Source organism: Grammomys surdaster, unplaced genomic scaffold, assembly GCF_004785775.1.
Source record: "Grammomys surdaster isolate TR1022 unplaced genomic scaffold, NIH_TR_1.0 187, whole genome shotgun sequence".
NCBI classification, from domain to species: Eukaryota; Metazoa; Chordata; class Mammalia; order Rodentia; family Muridae; genus Grammomys; species Grammomys surdaster.
The window spans coordinates 517,084-533,163 of NW_021604632.1; the positions used below are offsets into that span (position 1 = coordinate 517,084).

General features: G+C 43.4%; 1 protein-coding gene across 1 annotated transcript in view; it reads right to left on the reverse strand.

Moving 5' to 3' along the window:
• Positions 1 to 258: 258 nt before the first annotated feature.
• Wwox (WW domain containing oxidoreductase) overlaps positions 259 to 16,080 on the reverse strand; it is an 894,370-nt gene continuing 878,548 nt past the window's right edge. Inside the window, exon 9 of the mRNA XM_028768564.1 lies at positions 259 to 1,317. Within this exon, the coding sequence (XP_028624397.1) occupies positions 1,129 to 1,317 (189 nt within the window). The 3' untranslated portion in view covers positions 259 to 1,128. The remainder of the gene's footprint in view (positions 1,318 to 16,080) is intronic.

The following is a 16,080-nucleotide window of genomic DNA, read 5'->3' on the forward strand; positions in this document are numbered from 1 at the left end:
ACAGAAAATATGATGCTGGCATGCTTATCCCGTGAGACGACTCGGCCCACAAAGCACAAAAACTAAACTCGGACTCAGAGAAGAATCAAGAATGGTGTTTTCCTGGCGTCTACAAGAAGCGCTTTATTTTTCCTCTAGATTTCTTTTCTAAAAAAGAAAAAAGAAAAAAATGAAAGGAAACAAAACATAGAAACAAAACAGAACAAAGATGACTGATACGAACATTCAAACAGACGATATGCACTTCAGGCAACCATAGTCAAGCATGCTCTTTTATTAAGCATAGCATGGGAGGAAGTGAACTCCGGAAGACTGAGGGGCTGGGACAGTCACTAAAGAAGTTGTTCTTGGAACTGTGAGTGAAGACTGGAGGGAACTACTTCCCTGTTTCTCACCTCAAGCATATCCCATATATCTCAAGGACGCCTTGCCTCCTTCCTTGCCTGCCTGTGTATCTAGGGAATGATTTACAAAATGTAAAATGTATTTGTTATAATCTCTAAAGAATTGCTTGTGTAACTTTGGCAAGGAGGACAGTGAATGGTGCTTCTAGGACCCACCATGCTCTGCACACCAACTCTGCGCCCCTCTGATGAACCATCGCATTGGTTCTGTTGGGACGAGGTACTTGAGTTTCTCTCTAGTTGACCCACGCCTGTTGTGACTTGGTAGGAAAGTATGAATCAACGGCCTGCAGGATTGAACTCAGCATGGAGAAGTGAATACGTGTATCTTTCTTCCCTCAAGAGGAGAAAGCCAGCCTTTGGAGGCAGAGGTGGCAGTGGTGGCTGTTGAATGGGTCAAGGAAATAGGGTATTCTAAGGTTGATAGAGAATCATGTGTGCTTCTACCAGGAGTAAGGGAACCTACATACTAACCATGCTTCCATTTTCAAGCAGGCCAACACCAGAAAAGCAAGCAGTCCCACCACTAACCCTGTCCTAGAAAAGGGACATCATCCCTTGAAATTCCCTGCTTCCCACTGGTTCTAACCTCCCACTGATTACAGTTCCTCTCATTTACTCTCCTTGCCCTGCACTGGAGGTTCAGCACACCCAGGATGATGGGGTTGATTGTGATGAGGGTCAGTGCATGGGTGGGGTTTTGCCCAACATTATGGGGCTCCAATTAGCTGGACGGACTGCCCAGTCGGTCCTGGATGAGTCTCTCGCTGAGTTCCCACAGGGCCCTGGCTGTCTCTTCACTCTGAGCCTCCTCGGATGGCAGGCAACGGCAACAGTTGTTGAAATACATCCCTCCGAGGCCCTCCAGCTCTGGGGCGACTGCGCAGTAGACAGTGGTAGCAGCTCCCTGTTGCTGAAAAGCAGAGAAGAAAGAAAAGCAATTATTTTTTAAGAAATGAGTGACAAGACAATGCTGTTTTGACTATCTGGAGATTAGCGAGCCTTTCTCCACATCAGCGTGGCAAAGGGCTTTACTCCAAGCCTAGGACTGAAAAAGTATGATGTGTGCCAGCTGTGAAAAAACAAGTCTATAAACTCTGCTTGTAAAGCTGGTGTGACTTTTTACACCTCATAGAGGAAAAGGCTTGGGAAATAAAGACACATTTCAATATATCATGCCAGACACCATTTCGGCACAGAGAAAGAGATGCTATACTCCCCAACACGCAAGAACAAATCCATCTGACCCTTTGACTTCTCAATGCGCAATATAATTTGACACCGAGAGCTTTCTAGAACCTTCTGTCCAAAAGAAACCAACAACTCTTGATTATGGCCCATCAAGTAGAAGGCTCAAGTGAGACTGGTGCCAGATATTTCCTGTATTCTTTGCTCAGGGTGCTCTTACAGGGTGGGATGGGTTAATAACAGTGATGCGATGTTTAAAAACACACACACACACACACACACACACACACACACACACTGTCTCACATGTCCCTATGCTGATGTGTTTATGAACTCGTCCAGAAAACACTTCTCTCAATGTCATATCTGTTCCGATTTACAAGAAGATAAGGCCTAAGGTGGGAGACATATTTTCTTCCATCCTATTTCAAACTGCAAGGCTTTGGAAACAGCACTGATCATTTCTGGTCTGTTCTGGAGTAACGGTTGAGGCTGTAGCTAGGGGTGTGTCTGCTGATGCAGTACCAAGTCATCCTGACTGACAGAATATTGCCAGAGATGTTATAAAGAGGCCAAGAGCACACTTTGCTTTGCAAGCCATAATTAAAAATAATAGGCTTCTGTTCGTAGGGAGGCACGGTGAGCGCTGCTCTAATTTAAAACCAGTACAGTTCGGCTGCCATCCTGTGATCATTAATGGGGGGGGGGGAAGTTCCCGATGGATCAACCCATTGTCGGCTGACAGAGAGTAAGGTGGTCACAAACAAGAACCAAAAGGTCACCACAATATGTCACCTTCAGGAAAACATTAGAAATGTTTTGCTTATGAGTGAGATGGCTTTCTGTCTCTACTCAAATGTAATATTTTTTTTTCTGCCCCTACAGGGGTTAAGTTGTGTCCATTTAGACTGTCCGTGGAAGAACATCCCCCTGAATGTAGAATCAGTGGGGCCGGGGGGGTGCTTTGAGAACCAGGATCCCGAGAACTTCGAATTTTAGCAAAGTTCTAAGAAGCCCACTTGGGTTTTCTTTGATGTGGGTCTGTCTCTGTGCTGGGATCTGTGGTCATATATGCATAGGTCAAATGCAGCAGCCATGTAGCCTGACTGTGGGAGAGGTGTGGAGAGGTGTGTGATGCAACCTTGAAGTCAGATAACGCCTAGCCACTTGAGACTGCTGGACAGGTCCCTCCCACCTGTCCAGGATTATGACCTGTGATTGGAGCAAAATAATAATTGAATAATAACAAATGGTTTGTGACTTCCTGAAGTCCCTCAACGTATTTGACTCCCCCACACTTCTCGCCCACCCCCACCCCCCCCAAAAAAAACAGTGACTATTTTGGATTCAATGACTTCTTTCTCAATTGATTTCCCTTTTGTGAGGTGTTACTCCTCATCACCATTAGCTGAGCGCCAGGAGTGTTTATCTAAATACCTGGTAGGCAGTTATGTGATTCCTCTGCACTCTGTAAGGAGGAGGTGGGCAGCCAGAGGGCCTCTAATAGCCAAGCAGAACACAGAGATTATCTCTCAGGTAACCCAAGCCACACAGTAGCTTGTCCTTGGCTCTCTGCAGAGTCCAGGTAAAGATGGAGTTCTGGATAAACTTTGGGCTATTGTTTCTATTGGATTTTCATTTTATTTTGTAGGTTACAAATAAAGCCAAGAGAGACCAGGCATCTGGCCACAGACTTCTATGTGGTAGCTGAGAGAATCCAGTCAGCTCACCTCCAAATCCATCCCTCTTCCTCCTCTTCCTCCCCTCTCCCTCCCCTCCTCTTCCTTCTCTTTCCCCTCCTCTTCATCCTTCTTTTCTTTCTCCTCTTCCTCTTCCTCTTCCTCCTCCTCCTCCTCCTCCTCCTCCTCCTCCTCCTCCTCCTCTTCCTCCTCCTGCTCTCTGAACCGTAGATGATGCTTCTCATGTCAGACAGTGATTCTAATTTCAGAGTAGGCTGGCTTCCCACAGCCTTGCCAATGCTGAGACAAGACCAAGAGAGGCTACTCAGGAAAGTGAAAAATGGAGATCTTCTGATCCCAGTGTGGCACGTTGCCACTGTAGCCTTCTAAATATGATGTGGTCTGTGTGCTTGCATTGTGGAAATGGTCCTTTTGTGAAGAAATTCTGAAGTCGCCCCAATCCAGAATCAAGCTAATCTGTGGATCATGAACGAGATGTATTTTCCCTAGTTGGGATCTGCAAGTGACTGCAGTTGGGCTGGTTTCATGGAAATGTACATTTATTAACTATGCTTCAGCAGTTTTGAAAGCCCAGCGTTCTACACATGCGCACTTCAATTCTTTGCTATTGGTCTTAGGGTAGTTTACAACCCAGATTCTACTGCCAGTACACCAAGCTTTATGAAAGAACACAGTACAGGGTAAAAAGGCCACCTTTGCCACCCCAGAGACCAACTGTGTGCTTTTGGCAAAGCCTCTCTGCCTGTGTCATGCGAATGGCCACTGGCTCTTGCTTTATCTTCTTTTCAGACACACAATTAAGTGCTGACAATATCTTGTTGGTCCCATGGCCACTACCTCGTGGGCTTTTTGGAGAATTTTCTTTTCAACTGTTCCAATGCAACCTTTGAGTGACATCTTTATACCAATCAGATGTGGCGACAGTTTAATAACAAGTTCCCACCCCCAGCTCATCAGCTTTTTAAAAGTCTGCCTACCATCAGCCTGAGACAGGACCACATTCGTGAGATCTCATTAGTAAACCAGCTTGTGCCACTGATAGAAGATAAAACATTTTTAAACTGATAAGAAAAGTTTTGGGGATTTGGGAGATTTTTTTTCCCCCTTGAGCACTGCAATCACCATCAAATGACTTTCATGCCACTTTGTGGGGGCATCAGTACATAATTTGGAGAAGATGAAAGAGACACATAAAGGAAATAATGTTAACAACACTGGTGTAATATTTGATGGTAGGACCTGCCATTTGTCAACATTGCTTTACTGATCTACGGTGATAAAATAATAACCCGTTGACATATGAAGGCTAGCGGGAGCTGTGGGTTCTCCCAGAATTGTGTGTGTGTGTGTCTGTGTGCATGTTTGCGTGTGTGTGTGTGTGTGTGTGTGTGTGTCTGTTTATCTCCTCCAGAACAATTTGCCAGGTTGCTCACAGTCACTCAGTGCCAGGAGCTGGGGAAGAGGCACCTTCAACCCACAGCCATGCCATTGGGATAAAGCACTGATAGCCCAGGACAGAGAGTGTATGGGAAACCTAGTAGAATTTTTAATCACACGCCAATGGCATCTGGGTTCTAGTCAAACATTTGGAAGTGAGCAGAGTTCAACTGTACCATCGGTTGTTACTATGCTTGTAAAAATTGCCCAGGGTTCTTGTTTGGGGGTTAAGCTGAGAACATTTTGCTAATAGAGGTTTATCAGTCTCTATAGGAAGTCATTTTTCAGGTTTCATCTTCCACTTCAGAGACCTGGAACCCAGACAGGGGCTGCTGTTGGTTGCTGAGACCCTGAGTTTTAAAGGGGCCACATCCTTCCAAAAATCCTTTGGTGGGATGAAACTGTTAAGTGGCTGCCTTCCATCAACCTTTATTTGATAATGGCTGGCCATCAATTTGTAGCTGTCAGCACAGAATACAAATGGATATTGAGTCCTTTGAAGAAAAAGGTGCAGAGGTCTCTGATAAACAAAACATGCTTAAAAAAAAAACAAAACCAACAACCACATATTGATATCTGTGATGCATTACTTAGTGCTGTGATAGAATGTCCATGTTCTGATAAGAACACACGTTACACAATTAATTTAGCGTGCAAGGTAATATGCATGCTCATTTAAAAGGAAGAATAAATCCCCTTCTTAAAGTAGGTGTAACAATGCATTTAAAAAATTCGCATGATATCATGGCATATCTATATTCAAAGACTTGAAAGAGCAGAAGATGTTTGAAGATTGCTTTATTACAGACATATCCACACCAGGACATCGCACAGCAAATGCTGAATTAATCAATTTATGCAAAAAAAATAGATTCAGGAAAGGGAACACTCCATGCAAGCTAGATTAGGCCTGGCGCCCCAAGGGCAGGGGAGGCAGGCAGCTCTTGAGAAGTGGGCTGTGACTACAGAGATGGACTCGAGCTGCTGACTTGCAAGTGGAAGGTTAGGCAAAGAGGAAAGACAGGTGCATCTTTAGACCCTCAGAGCTTTCTTTGCAACTCATCTGGGGTCTTGTAGGCATGGAATATACTTTCCAAATGTGAAGCAAGTGGCTCTACGGATAGACCACGCTGAACGGAAGGATCAGTCAGTCACAAAGCTGTAGTAGTGACGACCATCTTACTACCCTCCCCCTCTCCTAGTCACAACACTCCTGCAAGAGAGTTTATAAGGCTTTCTATCTGAAATATGCAACACCGTATTCTGGAGTTCATCTCCAAAGATCTTGGTGCTTGGGACATAGCTGTTCCCACAATTAATAATTTCAAGCTCCGGTTTACAAGGGAAAAACAAAACAAAACACGAAAAAAAAAACCCAAGATGTTCCAAGGGGTGCTGTGTCCCTACTTACTATCCAAGAACAATATTGTCAGTGGACAAATTGACTTCCTATTCCAGCATGTTCCACCTTTCATAAGTCAAAGTAGTTAGTGCAGGAAGGAGGCTCACACACCTCTCTGACGAGTGACCAAAATGATAGAACTTCACGGCTACCCAGACGACCAAATGTGCTTAGCAGTAAGCAGCCATATTCCACCACAATGAAAGAGAACAAACAGCCCTGGCACCCAGTGAGTTCCAGCCAATAGTGACCGTCCCAGTAGCTATGACGACGAGCATTCATTGAGAGGTGACTATCTGCCAGGTGCTAGCAGATAGCTTCATCAGCATCACCTTTTAATCCTCATGCTGTCCTCATGCCAGGAACAACTAGCTTCCTCATTTTTATAGACCCACATAGATTCAAAGGATACAGTGACAGTCACAGATCAACAGACGCAGAATTCATGAGTCAGTGTAGGCAACCTCCTTCCCAAACACGTGACACACATGGGCCATCTCCTCCCAGGTGTCTACCATTTGATTCAAGCTTCCTTGTGCTATTTTGTCCCCAGTCCGGTGCCTAGTTACAGAAGGATGCCCTGATTTGGCCTAAATTAAATAAACGAGCTGACTGTATGTTCACCTGAAAAGGGAGATTTTTCCACTGTTGATTTAGTCAGTGAACTAAATTGAAATTATATCCATTTGGATTAACCAAAAAATGAAGACTCAGCACCCAGTTCACCAATTCAACAGCAAATGACCCTTTCTATAAAAAAAAAAAAGAAAAAGAAAAAAGAAAAAAGAAAGTTACCTGACTCAAAATGCCACTTCCAGGCACCAGATCTGCCAACTTAAAGAACATACTCTTTGACGATAGATATTTTCGAAGAATGAACATCAAAGCCAGTGGAATAAACGGTTGCTTACATGGCCTCTGTATCCTGCCCATCTCCCAACAACGCTCTCAAAGGAAAGCTTGCATGTGCCCGACCAGAAAGGTACAGGACTTTCAGTTTGCGCCCAGAGCCACCCCTGTTTTATAAACTCCCATACAAATGTAGCCTTCCATAGAGGCCGGCTCTGACAATCCATTAGACTTGCAAACCAGCCCATCCCCCTCGGTGCAACCCCCAATAAATCCCTAGCAAATTAACTGCTACAAATTCCCAACAACTGATTCCTCCAAAGGCCTTGAATAGTACAGGCTCAGCTCAGATACATGCAAATATTTTGTGTAGACACTGAGATGTAACCGTCTTCATAGCCCTCGGGACTGCTGCTAACGTACCGGTTGCTCTTAAGCCTTCGTTACAAAAAGCCTTCATTGCAGGGAGAAAAAAAAAAAGCAAAGCTCTGTAGACTGAAAATTTGTTTACAGGCTATACCAGTGTGAGAGAATGTTCCAGAAAAGTTATACAAAGTACACACTGCCACTTCACTCTGCAGAAGAGAATGTGCTCACCTGACTTTGACAGTGTGTCAAAACTGTCAAAGTGTGTTCCACAACTTACTTGTTATCACAAATCCTTTTGCTACACATGGGGTCTAAGGTGTGGAAGAACTCAGATTCGTTTTTTCCTGGTGACTCTCGAATGAAGGAAGGTAAGGAGTGGATTCTCGGGTGGGCAGACATATCTGGAGAGTTCAGCAATGCCAGGGCTCTGAGGGAGAGGCACATAGGGAAATATGCCAACCAATCATGCTAAATAAACACAATCAGGCCAGCAACAGATAACACCCAAATTGCAAAAGTCCCTCTTGAGTGACATAAAGGAGCAGAAAGAATGACATTTAACTGTCCAGTGGCAGCCAAGTACTCAGAGAGAGTCTCTGAGATGACCCCAGACGTTTCCTGTTGCATTGAAGGAATCCAAGCAAAACACCACCAAATGTAAGTCAGATTGCTGCCAGAAGACACAGTATGCTAGAAAGGTCCCTGAGGAATTTTGAGCCCCTGGTTTGTAGACCTGGATAGAACGAATGCAAAAGCCCCTCACAGTGTTGCTTTTTCTGTGAGAGAAAGTCCAGAACCACTGGTGGAAAGCTGGACGGAATTCTTTTTAGAACAGAAGAAAAGAGCTGCCATCCTGAGCCTTAAGCCTAGGGAATGACTAGATAGCCAATCACAAGCACTCCAGGGTATCCAAAGGCATGTTTTGTCTCAGAATGTGAGGCCAGGCAAGGTTTTAACCTAACCACGGTTGGAGAGCAGAGCGACCAACCTCTGTACGCTGTCTGCATGTCAAGGATTGTTCTAGACCTGCTCTCAAAATAAATAAGGTACTTTTTATATTTTCCTCATGTCCGAGGATTTTTGCCATAGACAACCCATGAGTTCCATGACAGTACAGTGTGTGGTATTAAAGGACTAGCAATAGGATAATTAGGATCATTTCACCTTTTGGGACTCTACAGTTTTGTGGGGAGAGAGGTGGAGGGTACTCCTAATGAGAAGAGAGGAAGGGCATGAGCCACGTGTAATCTGTTAGGTTGTCTCAAAGCACATTTACTCCACATTCCGTTGGTGCCTGCCCACAATGCTCTTGAGAAATTCAGGTCTGGTGGATTAGACCTTACATATTCATGAAAGATGTCCCTGGGCATTCCCTGTTGAGTTGCCCAGATTGTGTACATCACTCAATGTAACTAGTTCTTTTATGGATGGGGATTTCTCTTGTGAGATGGAAATCCAATCTGGGTATCCATTCTTTCATGAGTTACTTTGATGTGGGCCAACAGAAGAGCCATAGAAATTTGCCACTGCAACAAGCATCTTACGAATAGCATAGTTCTTCTAGATTGGGCCTACCATTGTAATTTTCCAACTGGTCCACCTAAACGCCAGAGCCGAAGGACTTATGAAGTGTCCATAAGAGATAAAACAAAATGTTTAGCAAGTGTTAATTTGAAACATCTTACATTTCATTTCTTTAGCCTCTGTTATAGCTACTATATATATTTATAAATACTGTATATACATGTATGCCTCTATATTCACCATGTATACTGACATAAACCTTTAAAAATGATTGCCAGGCAGAATCAATGGGTTTGGTTCTAATATAATGGGAAAAAGATTTCTTCTTAGTGTAAGTAAAACACATAGCGCCCCCTCTTCTGCATAGAAAAGCTTCAGTCAGTTTGCTTGTCCTTTTATCTCTTCAACTACATAAAAAAAAAAGAAAAAAAAACTGAATATATGGAGAGCAGGCAGGATTTCAGGGCACACCTCAAACAAGCTGTTTAGATTGTTAACGGTCGACAGAATATATACACCTATGTCACTGGTAAATTCTACAAATAAGAAATAAAAATACTGTGGTAGGAGATGGAAGATGCAGAGTCCCTAATATGACCATATCAAGGTAAGAAATGAACTGTTAATCTGTCATCCCAGCATGAATTAAGAAGGCACCACCCTGCCATAATTCAGCTCTCATGGGCAGCCCGCCTACCCCCACGGCCAGCCATGTCAAATAAGGCGCATCCTCATTTAGCTGTGTGTGTTTTCTTTGAGAACTCCTTGGAACAGATCATTTCTCTGGCTTGAAGATGTCAGCCTTGCTAATATTTCATTTAGAACATACTGTGGCAGAACATCTCGTTTGGTATTACTTCCATAATTAATGGTGATCGCTCAGGCACTGCCTTTACACAGAGAGAGCTCTTCTCAGTGGTCTAGGAGCTAATGAGAAACAATAGATATTTCATTCACCAGCAGCTTGTTGCTAGTTAGTGGGAAATGATCGCGTGTGCTGTTGCTTTAATTGCCAGAGTAAATAATTCTGCCTGGGTGTTAGTGAGCATTTTAAAAGCACTTGATGCAAATACACTAGAAACAAAACAAACAAAAAAAATTTTTTTAAAAATTGCATTCTATCATGCAAATATTATCTAAATATGCATGTGCTAACTACTCAGCTACTGTGTTTCAGGAAATACAATTATGCTGCCTTTCTCTTCCCCTATGTAGACTGTAAATAACTGTAGATCTTTCTCTTGTTTCCTTATGTAAATATATGTAAATACTAACACACTATGCATGTTGATATTCTAGGCAATTTCAGGTACTTTTATAATCTAAAGGCATGGACTTGAACTGGTTTGTTAAAAAGGGGGGGGGGGGAAAGGGGAAACTCTCCCAAACTCTTTAAAGCTGAATAGAAATTAAAGATTCTTCTTAGACTGGTGTGGCCTCTTTTGTTTGCTTTATCCACAGTGAATGGACTCCTAGCCTGGCTTCTTATTTTACAGGAAGAAACTGATGAGCATAAACAACCCCCCAAACTATACCTGAGTTATTAAACACATTTTCATATACTTTTCTCGGGTATATGAGAACAATTCTGGAGTTGTAGGTAGGCTTCTTTGATTGTCTTCATTTGGCAATAAATAAATAAATAAACAAACATACATAATTCTTCTTGTTTACTTCCTAGATTCCAAACCCAGTCCTAAAATCCTATAAGAGGGTTCCTGTTCTACCCATTTCAAAGATGTAGAACTCGAGTCACACTGAGACTGGTTACTTGTCTGAAAAGACAAAAATGATTAAATTCCACTAAAACTCTGATTTGTTTTCCTAGCATATACAAGATCTATGAACTCATTCTGAAAAGCCTATAAATAATACAGGTACTTACAGTCTCTGTTGCAAAAGATCAGATTCAACACTGTTTTTGCAAAAGAAGTCATGAGCAGCAATACGCACAGAAGTGAACACAGCTGTGCATCAATAAAACTTTATTTATACAATCAGTCAATGGGCCAGATTTTGCCTACAGGCAGAAATTTGCCAACTTCCGCTCCACAGAATATGAAAACTCAGTTCTTCCTCAATAGAACATTAAGAGTTCCTTCTGAGTATGTGTCTATCTGTATTGAATAATCTGGGGAAATACTTTGATCAATTGAAAACCCTCTAATCGGGTTCCTGGAAGTACCAACTCCTCTTGGAGGAAGTCATGGAATAATGAGATGAGCAGAAATGAAATCCCCTGAGTTTATAAAATCAAGCTATCTGTCTCAGACAAATGACACTGCCAGGCTTCAATTTAGTTATATTTTATTTTTATAAATGAGAATGCAGTAGGAAAGTTAAGAAAGACAAAGCAGAAAGAGGAGAGAAAAAAAAGAAAAGAAAGAAACTAAACAACTCTCGAGCTTTACAGAGAGGAAAGAGGCCATTACTTCAGGTATCTATGGAAACCGAGCAGCTTGCTTACTTCTTTAATGGTTGGCAAACAGCATTAGTGTTTGAAGATGTTTTGCCCAAGTATGATGCTACGGTGTAAACGCATTAATTGACAGTTTCCTTCGGGACTTCTTTTATTGAAGTTTTCAAACCTAATGTGACGGCACATGGGACTCTGGAGCCCTTGAAGAAGGCTGTAATGTTAGGGCTTTGGAACGCAGAGCCAGCACGGGTATAGTGTACACATAGAGTTGACTCTCCCTGCTGTCTCACAGCCCAAGTGCAGACACAGCCTTCGTTGCCTGTGTTTTTCCATGGCAAAGACCTTGAATATTCTCCTTGGGTGTAGAGAGGTCCTTTCTAACCTCCCCCAAGTGGGAATCTATAGAAACTCTTCTGTTCTGGGAAGGACTGGAAGAGGAGAGAACGGGTGTCTATTCAGGAACTAAAGTCAGAAAGAGTACAGCTTCTGGCAGCTGTATAACAACCCCCCATACATTTGACTCTTCCTCCCTGAAGGATAAAATAATAAAACTGTGATGGGGTCTTGTGATGATATTGGTCTTTTCCTGGGTTAGACAGCAGACAGAAGTTCATAGGTAGCTACTGTCCTGTTTATTCTGGGTTGAAAGAAGGAAACGCGCAGATCAAAGTGTCTTTGTTCTTCATTTGGGGGGCTTAACAGATGGGGAAAACATTTCTACCAAGCAGCAGTCACGCTTCTCCCCAACCTCCTTCAGCTTCACTGGGCATCACACTGGTTGTGAATTCCCCTAATGCACACCTCACTGTGGGACAGAGGGAGCTCATATTCACAGGACACCGGCATTTGAACAACTACCGTGATCCTTTGTTAAGTGCTCTAAAACTCAAGGCAATCCCTGCACCAGCCTTTAACAAACATTCTCTACATCTTCAAATCTCTCTCTTCAAAGACAGCCAGAGAGAAATGCACACTGATGGTGGCACCACTGAGTGAGAGAGTACCAAAATGGTTAAGTGAAGTCAGGGCTAAAGAGTACTTCCTGCTGTATCAGAAGACCACAGTTCAGTATCCATCACCTCATGAAGTACCTCACAGATGCCTGTATGTTCAGATCTAAGAAGTCTGACGCTCTCTACCAGCCCATGTGCAAACACACACAATAAATACTTTTTAAGTGTGTTTATGTGTTGGTAGATGACAGTTGCTGTAGTATTCTTTTGTTGCTATTTGGTGTTCACACAAATGCATTCACATGTATGTGTGTTTATGTACACATACATGTTTGTGTTCATGTACATGCATGTGTGTTTGTGTGTCCATTGTGGATGCCTGGGATTTGAACCCAGAACTTGATTTGGAGGAGAGGTTGGCAGGCTGCAGGGGAATTAAGTGTAGAGACATAAGTTCCTTGGCTAAGTGTGTCAGAATAGAGCCTGACACATTCCTGTCTGGGCCATTGATCCTAATGGTTGCTGCATCCTCTCTGTGTAGAGCCTAAGGTATCTTCTTCCCCACCTCTGAACTCCATTGTCAGGTCCTTCCAACTCAATACACTCACAAGGCCCCATTCCTGCCTGCAAGCAAGGCAGTGCCGACACTGTCCCAGGCAAACTTCATGGGGTTCTGGTGGCTGGCAAGGCATGGGTTAATGGCTCAGTATGTGTGGGTCACCTGGCACATCCACTCGGAGCAGTCTCCTGACAAGACAGCTCCACTTGAAGCTCTCTTGCCCTAGCAGCATATAGAAATGCTGAACCCACGAAAACGGGGTACACCAAGGAACACCTTACTCTGCTTTTCCCACCTCTGGCTGCTGCACCTGATAGGATTCAACCTCTCACAAATGCCTGGCTTGTAAAAAGGAAGGCGCACAAACACTGCCCGTTACCAAGCACAGAGTCAGCGAGAATGCAAGCTGGCTGTGCGGTTGGTCCTCTGAGTGTCGAGGTGGTAAAATGCCTGGCCTTGCTAGCAGCGCCTTGACATTCAGAATCAGGTGGCATTTACAGGACAGGCTCTTTCATACATAGATCCTATATAGGGACCTGGTTGTTTTCCATGGCACTTTGGAGATGCCAAGACGTAGAAGTTTTACTGAATTCTTGCAAGAATGCTGTAGAGTGTTATTAACATATTTTGTTAATGGAAACACAAGCAAGTCATAAAGCCACTGGGCTGAGTCAGGCACTGTGGGGAAAATGTTAAATGTAAACTGATGTTTACTGATAAAACCTGATGAGGTTAAATATTGATTCAAAGTGGTCCCCATAACCTAAAGCTGGTTCCATTCAGGAACTTCCTAGCCCAAGCAACCACAGTTTCAAACATGTATTTCATCAGTAAGGAATCCTAAACAGTGTTCTAGAAACTTCACCTCAATGCCTCACTAAACACAGCAATGACTCAGCCAAGGTAGCAATGTTCGTTCTGTTTTAAAGATAAGGTGACTGACAGTCAGGTAACTCCCAGCTCCTGAAATTCAGGGCAGGGATTCAAATCACACAAGTCTGACTCTAGAGCGTATGATGACCTGTCTCACCAGCAGACTGACCACCAGGTAGCTTATTTCTACTAGTAGGATCTTTATATTTTTACAGATAAATATGCCAACCCATCCTCAAAAAAATGCTCTTGTTGAGGGGACAAGTCTGGAACCCTGTAAAGCAAAGAGAGGGGTTCAGGATAAAGATAGGAAAGTACATGGGGTGTAATTAGAGCCTACATTTGCAGGACATCTGGGCAGAGAGAGATTGAGGGTAATGTTGGCATGGGAAATCCTTAGACAGTGAGTTGCTTTTCAGGTAGCCCCAGAAATGGGTCTAGATGGGCTCAGGACTCACTCCTTTGCCCAACAGTACAAATCAACTGGGCAGATCTCTTTGGCATGGAGAAGCTGCCAACACACAGCTAAAGTACATGCTCTTAAGCTGAAGGGCCTGGGGTCAGAGACACAGAGAAGAACCAGATGTTTCTTTATACTGCACCTCTGCAGCTTCATCTAAGGTGTCAAACTATGAAATGGCCTTTGGTTTAAGTACTTCCTGAACTGAAGATATAAGCAGCTTCCTACACAGGAGACTGCATGAGAAGCGTCTGTCCTCCCTCCATGTTCCACATTCCCTCACAGAGGTGCATCCTCGATCATGCCCCAAATACCCTGACAAGGATCAGTCTTTGTCAGCTTAGAATACCCAGCCTTCAACCTTCAATCAGCAGGGTGATTGAGAAACCACCTGCAACACACTTTGCCTGCTTATTCTCCTGAGATCATGACACTCAACCCATTTGATTCATTTTAAAGATGGAATCAGATGATGCTCAGAATATACTCACCTGGAGCTGGCCCACAGCCTACACTCAACAGATAGCGACCAGCTGTGGTGATAGCAGAGCATCTATCTGCTCACACTTTCCTTCTTCTGTGGTACCCATACTCATCCCCCGCCCCCTGACCATAAAGGGGAATACAACTGGTTTCTGGTTAAACACAGTGGATTTAATTGAAACATTGGTGCCTGTCTCAGAAACTAAAACTCTACTATCTGGGGGAAATGTTTGCTTGGTGATCAAGAAACCTTTGGGAGATGGAGAAGTAGCAACTCCTGACTCGGCAGAGTGGGACGTCTAGAAGAAAAAGGGACAGAAATAAGTCACTGTACTTGGTGGGACCTGGGCATGGAAAGGAGACAGCAGAGGTATGAGTGGTATGGTAAGGACTGAAGGAAATGCCACTGTGACTTCACATGATGTCATAGAGAGGGGATATCTTCCCTCAGGACAGTCAACCCACCGTCATTCCCTCTTTAACGAATTTACGATACAAATGCCTCTTTACCCCCAGTGCCCATCAGCCTGAGGCAGATGAGTGTGTGCTATCAGGGTGCAACTTCACTAAGAAGGGGCCCAGCACTCCACTCAATTTGAGGTACAGTAGTTAGTCATCAAATAGTTCTAGCAGAAGAGACGAGTAAGTGATACTTTTAAAAAACAGATCTAAAATTTAAAATAAAACATAAACAATATAAGAGCCTGAACTATTTCCTTCTTGAATTACTGTTGATGTGGTTTGCTCAACATTATTCTCTGTAAGTTGTGACTCGAATAAAGATTTCTTATACAAGGCTGAGGCAGTCAGCAGACTAGAGGAAGATGTGTACACTGTCCCTGTCCTAATCCCTTGTGGTCCTAGTGGAATAGGTTTGTTGTTTTCTTCCCAGGTTATAGAAAACCAAGAGGGGAAACTAATTGTTCAAGTCTATACAACTCTTAAGTATCAGGCCTGAGGTCTGAACTCATGCCTTGACTCTGAAGTCAATGTTGCACAAAAGAGATAGAACTTAGAGCATACCTCTGCAGGTTCCTGGTCCTTCCTTTTATCCTTGGACTTGATTTCCAGGTACCAATTTCTATAAGGCTTCTAGCCTACAGGGTTTACATTTGCCTGCAGGAGGGAAAATGGGATCAAGGCTACTTCTTAGAGCCTTGCCTGTAGGCAGAGGGAGTTGGAGTCTAACTACAGGGAAGTACAATCTCATCTGGTCTTTGTAATTTGTTGCCTCTTTTCACTGCTGAGATGATGTCAGACGCTAATATATTCCTGCCACCTCGATAGCCATGAGAGGAATGAATGAATGAATGAATGAGCAGGTAGATGTTAAATAGATGAACAAATGGAGAAGTGAAAAGATGGATGGATGAATAGTCAGGTGGATGGATGGATGGATGGATGGGCAGGTAGATGGACAGATGTATGTATGCATGTATGTATGTATGTATGTATGTATG